Here is an 8,997-nt window from a genome sequence, read left to right as displayed (position 1 = left end):
CTATCTTTCATTAAAGGTGCTAACCTAATCAATAAACAGAACAACAGTGTCTGATGTTACATAGAAGAATAACATCATAGTTCCCTATGCAAGAATCTAATGAGACTTGTAAAAGTATTCGCTACTGCTTACAACACCTTCATTGACTCGCCTTACCTCAGCAGACACATGGAATCGAACGTCACATGACAAAGTCAATGTCACATCATCAACATAGGAGAAACTGGGAAAACTCATTTCCTGAGGAACAAACACAGTACTAGAATCTGACTGTGGTACCGGATTTAGACAGATGACTACTGCACAGCCTTTGGATTCAAAAGAGAATCATATAACTGACTATATATGTTTTCATAATGCCATTACCAAATATGTACCTTAAAGATAGGCTGAGCACTGAGGAAAATAAGCAAATTAGACAACTATGATGATAGGTTCTGGACTGAAGCCGAGCAAACACCTTTCATGCAAAACAAATTTAGTGATTGGAAAGTTAAACATCAAGCAACAAGGTAATCTTCAGAAAATCTGTTCATCAAGGAGTGAGAACATTGAAAACCTTCAAAGTTCACACTGAGGAATATGGTGCTACAGTATTCACGCGAGAGAAAAACAGTGCATCTAATCCTAACGACCAAACCAAACTGGCTCACAAAGGGCATAGACATAATGAATTTCATTAGCAACCAGAAAGGCACAAATGATCAGTCTTGCTTCAACACGTGCGAGCTGATGATCTCAAGATAGATGAAGACCTAAGACAACAAGAATTCACCATGTTGCTGCAGTCCTTGGAATTGCCATCACGAACCAATAGTAATTTCCCTTGGTCATAAGTAGTGACAATCTCCCTTATGTCTCAAATAACCTAAATTGTCAACTTGCTTGAATTGTTCATCCATATCTTGTTATACTGAGGATATGAATTCTCCCTGTCACAGAATTTCAGCATTCAGGAAGTCGCACAACCTTTTAGTAGGATGACCCTTTGTGATAAAACCACTGATTCAGGAAATTCAGTCACAGACAGGAGAGCTCTACATGGGATCAGAAAGAAAAAAAAATTCTCATATCACATGACACCTAAACAGAAAAAAAAGTGTCTGGTTTCTTCCGGATTAAAAACCTTGGATCATAATCATCTCTGTAAGTTTGACTCTGCAGTATTGAGTTGTGCTACTTGTTTCAAAGTAAGAAGACAATAAAAATTGGTATAAGATGAGGACTGAAGAATAGCAAGAGTTGAAACAAGACAATCACAGAGTGATCGGGGACCTCATCTCATTCACGGGTAAAGTCTCAAGAGTTCTCAATTGTTGCAGTCATGACACGCATTTGACGAGGGCGTTCAGGCTCACCATTTCGCCTCCAGAAAGACCTTCTCCACCAAATTTCAAATCCCCTCTGGATATTTGGGCAGTCATCCCCGGAGTTCAAAAACCGATCAAACCAAGACATCAGAATATCTTGCTGCAACGCCATCGGTAGGGTCAGAATAGTATTGCTGAGACCATCTTCAATTAAATGCCGATCAAGACCTCTTGATGCCCTCCTCATCCATCCAAAATCCTCATAGAAAGGCACTAACCATGTCTGCAAAAGAGAGCACCTAGCATCCTTGGAAGCTAGTAATTGCCCTTTACCAATACCAACAAACAGTCTAGCCGTGACTCTACTAACCTCATACCTATGGAGTGCAGGCACCTTAGAATGTGCCTCAGATAATTCAGACTGAGAAGCCCAAGTCCTCAAAAAATCTTCAGCTATCTGTCTATCAATCAAGATATCCAAAATCCAATGTAGATTATCAGCCTGTCGTGCAATCTGACCCACATCCATCATGTCTGCATCTGCTGCCCGTAAAAAATGGTGGCGGAGCAATTGCAGGCATGCATTGCAAGCTGAATACAATGACTCTTTCCTCAAATCGTTATGAGATGAATTCTCATGCAACATTTTGGATACTAACCCTTTCATCTCTCGTCTCGCCTTCTCATCTTTCCCTTCAAGAACCACATGCAATAGCTTGAGAAGCACTTCCTCATTCCCATTTCCACTCTCTGTTCCCGATGTAACATCAAGAGATACCCTCCTTAAAACTTCCCCAGCACCTACTCCTTCAAGACGAAGCTCAGACAACAGTGAAGCTACCTTTTCTTCTTCATCCTCAGCCCAAGGAGCAGCTTCCAAATACTCCAGGCACGATAACACCCCCGCATCGAACCCAATTGCAGCAGAAACCTATAAAACAATATAATCAGCTAAGTTAAAATACAATTGCACGATTCTATTCACCCGCATATGTGTATGCTTCTGAGCATAAGACTAGACTTCATCTCTAAAAGATTTCACTATCCTAAAATAAAGTTGCACAGAAAATCAACTATCCCATCACAAAGCACATTGCAATATATTTGCAAGCAATTCAGATGCAGCCACATGAATTAACTTTTGGACACAAACATAAATACATGGGCTAATGAACAAAGACGATAACTTTGACGCCTAACTTCTATTCACAGCTCAAAATTGAGCAAGTATATACTTAATATTGAGGTCACACGTCTATCTAGCTAAGTGATTTCAACAATGATCAACCAAATCAGTTAGGGTCGGTTATGTGAATCCTCTATTTCATTAATTCAATCACAATTTACTTTAAAAAGAACACTTTGTCGCACAATTCCGTTACTAGTCAATAATTATACAACACAAAAAAGTAAATTTAGATGCATAAGCATTACCTTTAAGATCCCAAGGACTTTGGAAACATCTTCTTTCATGAGCCTTCTCCTCAAATCCTTGCAATACATCAATCTCAAAGTTTCAATATACACTTCAATATCATCACAATCCGCAATCTCAACAATGTAAGGACCTGAATTTCTCTGTTGCTTTACCCATTTCTCCGACAACTTCACAGCAAAAAAACGACTATGGACCACCAAGATCTGCCTATGAACATTCATAGCAACACTCAAACCATCGTTAGAACTCAATGTTAACTTCACATCACTCGAACCTGAATCATTAAACTGACTCCCTGGGCTTCTACAAGCTAAAAGATCCAAAAGTCGCTGTTGCATTAACGCCTGTTTGTCCAGTGGTACAAACGAAGCTGGCTTCTGATTTGAGCATCCATTTGAAATGGGTGTGTTAATTGTCGATCTCGTAATACATTCAGGTTCATTCGCCATCATTTCGAAAAGGGTCGGACTCGAACGAGTCTTATCCATAGAAGGTGGCGGTGACATTGGGTTCAGCAACCCCGCAGTAAGCGCTGAGTTGAATTTACTAAAAGACGACGGAAATCCTTCGTGGGTGTTGTTATTTGGGATCGGAGTACCACCTCCTCCACCGCCGCCGTAAAGGGTACCGATAGATTCCATTACTCGAGGGAACGTCGTCGGCGAGTATCGGATCTTGGTATTATCCGAAATCGAGGAGGAACAGGAGGAAATGGGTTGCGGCGGCGGCGGCAACGGCGACGGCGACGGCGAGGGTGATTTAGAAGCAGGACAACACCATGAGTTGTCTGGTGAGACGATAGTGGGTGTATCAACTTTATGAGTTTCGTTGAGGCATTGTGTCGAACAGTTGGTGGGTGAATAATGAGAAGGGTTTGTAGTAGTGGTAATGGTGGTTTCACGGCAACGTCGGCGTTTGGGTTTAATGGGTTGGATTTGGAATTTGAGATTTGTAGAAGTAGTAGTAGTTGCAGTTGCAGCCATATGGTAAAATCAGTGTGGGTCTTGGTAGTAGTAATATTTTGTGGTTTTAGTTTGTCCTTTAGGGCTTAAAATCTCATAGCATTCATCGTCACACATATACATATGGACAACATCAATAAAAATAGTGGTTGATAAACTCGGTATGTATCTATGTTGGTGAGAGATAGCAGATATCGTGTAATAAGTTGAATTAAGTGTAGTGGTTGATGAGCTTGGTATGCACATATGTTGGTGAGAGCTAACATGTATCACGTGTAATTAGTTGAGTTAAGCATACTGGTTGATAAACTCGATAGTACATGTGTTGGTGAGAAATAGAGCATATTGGTTGATGAACTCGGTACATACATGTGCTGGTAAGGAATATCAGGTATCACGTGTAATTAGTCGAATTAAACATCGTAGTTGATAAACTCGATAGTATTAGTGAGAAATAGCAGTTATCACATGTAATTAGGAGAACTAAGCAAAGTGGTTGAGAAACTCAGTACATAATTACATATCTATATTTGTGAGAGATAGCATATTAGTAAGTATCACGTGTAGTTAGTCGAGCTAAGTGTAGTGGTTGATAAATTCAGTACATACATGTGTTGGTAAGAGATAGCAAGTATTACGTATAATTAATCGAATTAAACAAAGTGAAGGATAAACTTGATTATGCATGTGCTGGTGAGAGATAATAGAAATCGCATGCAATTAATCAAACTAAGCATATAATAGATAAACTCAATATATACTTATACCGGTGAGCTATAATAAATATCACATATAATTAATGAAACTGTGCACAAAGCTGAATAACATTATCATATAAAAAGATAGTGGATGATTCAAGATTTTTATATTACTATATGTATATGTTGTTGAATGTCAAAGTGAGATGAGAAAAAAGGAATGGGAAAGGTATAATGAGCATTCAATGAAGGAGATAGAGTGGCTTTTAATTAAATTTTGTTTTTGATTAGATACTATGCTTTATTTATACGTATGGATATGGGGTTATCTTCATTACTCTTTTATCAACTTTACGACACAAATTTGGGGACCATCTAGAGTGAAATGACTACTAATTTCAATTCATATAAATAAAGTTGATAATGACATAATGGATAAATTTTATATTCCAATATAGTATTCGAGGCATAACATTTGTTACAAAAGAATATTAATATGATCATTAAATTATTACTGTAAAAAAATATTTAAATTTGAATTTCAGAGATGAATGACTCAGAAAAAATAAATTTATTTATTTACCTAAACTTTTTGGTTATTGTTATTGAAGATTTTAAGTACTCGTTGAAAATAAAGAAGACGATTATTATTTATAATTGGAAAGAGACAAACAAATGTACAAATTTTTTTTTAGTGAATGAAGATTTTACACACATAAAAAAGAATTGACAATATGAAAAAATGTAATTAACGAGATGAAAGTTTTTTCTCAACTGAATCAAACGAAATTATAGCTTATAGCTTATGAACAACTTTAAGTAGTGTACATAGTATTTTTCAATGTACCAAAAAAAATTCAAGATTAAATTTTATCGATCATTTAACCACTATTGTGTAATAACAAAGCAAAGCTAGAGGGACGGAAAGGAGTTTATATATATTACATGTTGACACTCCTTTGACTTCTATGCAATTTTGCTACTTTATATTTTGACACCTCTTGATCAAAATTCTGACTTCGCTATTATATATATATATATAATCTTTTAAAACTTGACAAGAGACAGAGAGAGGGTCCTCCCAAAAATAAACCCCACTTGAATTTAATTCTTTAATTGTTTTTTGTTNCCCCCCCCCCCCCCCCCCACACACACACACACCCCCCTTCACACAACAACTCCCTTTTTACTTTTTTTTTCTCCAACAAAATCAAAGACTAGCCATAGATTTGTGCCAGTTGTGAATTCTCATTGCAAATTGGTTTTGGATTTTGTAACCTTAGTGGTGAGTTCAATGATCATTGTTTTTGTCACATAGAAGCATAGGACCACAAAAGATCATTATTTTAAAGCATGTTTGTCAATATTCTTCTTCCAATTTAATAATTTTTATGCATTCTAATAACTACTACTAGTATTTTGTATAGTTTGAGGTTTGTTGGATTTTTCCACATTTAATTAGAAATTTCGCGTTTGAATTCTAAACATGGAGAATTTTTTAGTAAAAATAATTAGGAGTAACCTAGTTTGAGCTTATATTATGGTGATCATTTGATGCGAATAAATATTTACCATAAGGTACTAATTATATAAAGGCAGAAAAGCATTAAAAATGAGACCACATGATGGTCCCTTCTAAAATTTATCTGTCAGCCTTTATGTATAAAGAGCTCATAGGCAATGTATAATATGATTGATTCAGAAAAAAAAAATATTCAATTTGTTTCAATATGCTTACCTATTTTTTTAGTTTATTTAAAAAAAAAAGAGTATTATTTTTTTAAACAATTCTTTAGTTTCAACTTCCGCATGATCACATGTTTAAGATCATGAAATTAGAGGATATTTTGATACATTTGTCATTTTTCAATTTATTAAGACCACAAAATTCAAAAGTCATATATATTTTCTTAAACTTCGTATTAAATCAAAATAGACCAAACAAACTTAAACAGAAGGGAGTAGCATTCTTAGCTAGCCGGTTAAAAAAAAAGTTCACCCGTCTAGCCTATAGTAGCTTGTAGCCATATAGTAAAGGTATTGGGTTCGAGCCTTGAGTATAGAAAAAATCTTGTTGAGAGTGTCATTCCAGAAGCATGATTCGAATTTAGTCTAACTTCAATACAGGCTCTAAACATCGAATTGGAAACAAAAAGAAAAAGCTTCTAGTCGCGGTTGATGTTTATTATGTAAGTATATAGTGTACAAATTGAATATACACCATATACTTACTTAAGTTTATAAGAAATATAAAGATTAAATATATTTTTTGTTGTGTATTTTATTGGTGGGGTATTTTATTGCGTAAAACTTATTTAATTTCCTAGGATTGCTTTTTCACTTTATTCAGAGCTTCTTGAACTCTGAGTATCATGTGCTCATCTGCCCAACACTTATTTATTTATACCAAATTTTGGTATAATTTTTTTTAAAAAATAATGTATTTTTTGTTCTACCGACCAAATTTACAGTTACGTAGCCATATATATATAGTGAAGGGTGGCCAGTCGAATACACTTCACCAAAAAGTTGTACTATGTATATAGAAAACTATATAGGTCAATATTTTTCATACATATATATTCAATTTTGAATACTCTTAATAAAATTTCTGAATTTGTCACGGTAAAATTGGTACCATCACTTTCCAATTAACTTGCTCTTTTCTGCTTGTGCTTTTTGGGCCAAAATCAAGACCAAAAAGGGCCTAAAAATTTGGTTTCTTAACAATCAATTAGCCCAAGACTTTCTTGGAATGGGCTGGGCTAATATGAAAGAGTTTGATATGTGCAGCATGAATTAGGCAAAACTACCGAATTACACAAACATTCCAACCATAATATTTATTAATTCTCCCTATAGTTTAAAATAATTATATTTTATATCACTAATTCATAATTTTGTACCAAATTCAAGTCGAATAAACTTAGATACATGTATTTTTGCTACCAGATATAGATGCAAGCACAAGAGAAGGAGAGAGGCAAGTGGGATAGGAGAGAGATGCACGAGATTGGAGGGAGGCGAGTGATATAGGAAAGAGGCTTAGTGAGAGAGTCAGATATATGTGAACTCAATTGGATATAGTGTAACTAGAATAAATTACACCTAATTTTTGACCCGATGTATTCGAGATACATGTATCTGGACACGCACGGGTACATGTATGTAGAGACCAAAATCTGACATGAATGATAATTTTAAGAGCTCACGAAAAGTCACATAATTAAGTCATAAAGTAGTGAGATTTGTATTGTTTGCCCTTAAAAATTATTCAAAGAAGGCCTCACTTGGTTTCAATTAGCCCAAGACTTTCTTGGGGTTGGGCTGATTTGCTTACTGAATAATTTGCATAGGGCCTAATTTGTTTTCTTATAAATTTGCATGTCTATTTATTTTTGGAATAACTTCATATAAAAACTGCCTAAAGTTTTATATGATAAAGTTCAATCATTTTTATATGAAATTTTAAGTCATTTACCCCTAATTTTCATGTAAAAATGTATAAACTTCGGACATATTTAACTGCAGATACGGTATATATAAAGTTATTTCAAAGTGAGCATACATAGTTTTTCTTTTCTAAAGAAAAATATAAATTAAATAGCGGAATCCAAATTGGACTAGTGGAAAATTTACATTGTTAATAGTGCTAAGAGTGGTCATGTTATTATAACATAGGAATTTATTTAAATGTCACATAAACAATAACATGGGATCTTATACTATATAGTAAAGTTAAGTTTTAAAAAAATGTCACAATCTTAATGGGACCTTAATTATGTCAAATTAAACTGAACTTAACCGTCACTCTTACTCAAATTAAACATCATTACTAATTCACATTATTAGGGACCCACTAATTAATATTCTACTTTATACTTTATAATGTTGAAAATTGTCATTTTCTTGAGGTTAATTAGTTTTACCAATTAGAAGAGCATATCTTAAAAGTAGATTTTACAAGTACTCAAAGCAAGTTGATAACAAAACCAAATCATGAGAAAATTGATCTCAAATAATTAGTATATATTAATAATAATTAAATTTACAGTTAAATATTTGTAAATATAAATAAATTGTTTAATGCATAAATATATAGTTTTGTGCATTTTCATACACAAAAACATAACAAAAGAAATGAAATAAGTAAGTCTAATGAAATAATATATTAGGACCAATATTATAATATATTATATTAAAATAAATTAACCACCAAAAGATGTTATTCCCTTAATTAGGAGTCTCATTTTCGAGCGCTGGATATGTAAAAATTATTGATAGAAAGCAATTCCCCCAGAATGGATTCTATTTGACGCGAATTTAAATTAATCGAACTCCAATATTAATATCAAACAAATGAAAAATAATAAAAATATATATTAAAATAAATTAGGAAAAAGATGTTTGGTGGTCAAGGGAAGGTCACAGTCCCATGATTTGAAAGTTGAGACTGCTCATTGGCTTGCTTGCACTTTTTTTTTTTTTTTTCTCTTTTTAATATGATGTGGACATTTCAAGGATTGAATGCAATCTCTCATGTATTCAATGACACGAAAAAGGGATATATACAATGAATGGAATATACT

General features: G+C 34.0%; 1 protein-coding gene across 1 annotated transcript; it reads right to left on the bottom strand.

Annotated features, from left to right (window-relative positions):
- Positions 1-447: 447 nt before the first annotated feature.
- Positions 448-3,835, bottom strand: LOC125841941 (BTB/POZ domain-containing protein At1g63850). Its single transcript, XM_049521129.1, has 2 exons — positions 2,745-3,835; positions 448-2,241 (listed from the first exon to the last, which is right to left on the bottom strand). Exons 1-2 carry the CDS (start codon positions 3,729-3,731, stop codon positions 1,300-1,302), a joined length of 1,929 nt encoding a protein of 642 aa, XP_049377086.1. The 5' UTR covers positions 3,732-3,835; the 3' UTR covers positions 448-1,299.
- Between the last annotated feature and the right edge of the window lie 5,162 nt (positions 3,836-8,997).

This window comes from Solanum stenotomum, chromosome 10, assembly GCF_019186545.1.
Source record: "Solanum stenotomum isolate F172 chromosome 10, ASM1918654v1, whole genome shotgun sequence".
Classification (NCBI taxonomy): Eukaryota; Viridiplantae; Streptophyta; class Magnoliopsida; order Solanales; family Solanaceae; genus Solanum; species Solanum stenotomum.
This window is presented reverse-complemented; position numbering and strand designations above follow the sequence as displayed.

Excerpts from the sequence above, each read along its gene's own strand:
- LOC125841941 (XM_049521129.1), bottom strand. The coding sequence starts at position 3,731 with ATGGCTGCAACTGCAACTACTACTACTTCTACAAATCTCAAATTCCAA. Across the intron at positions 2,242-2,744 it reads AAGTCCTTGGGATCTTAAAG|GTTTCTGCTGCAATTGGGTT; the intron begins GTAATGCTTATG and ends ATTGTTTTATAG.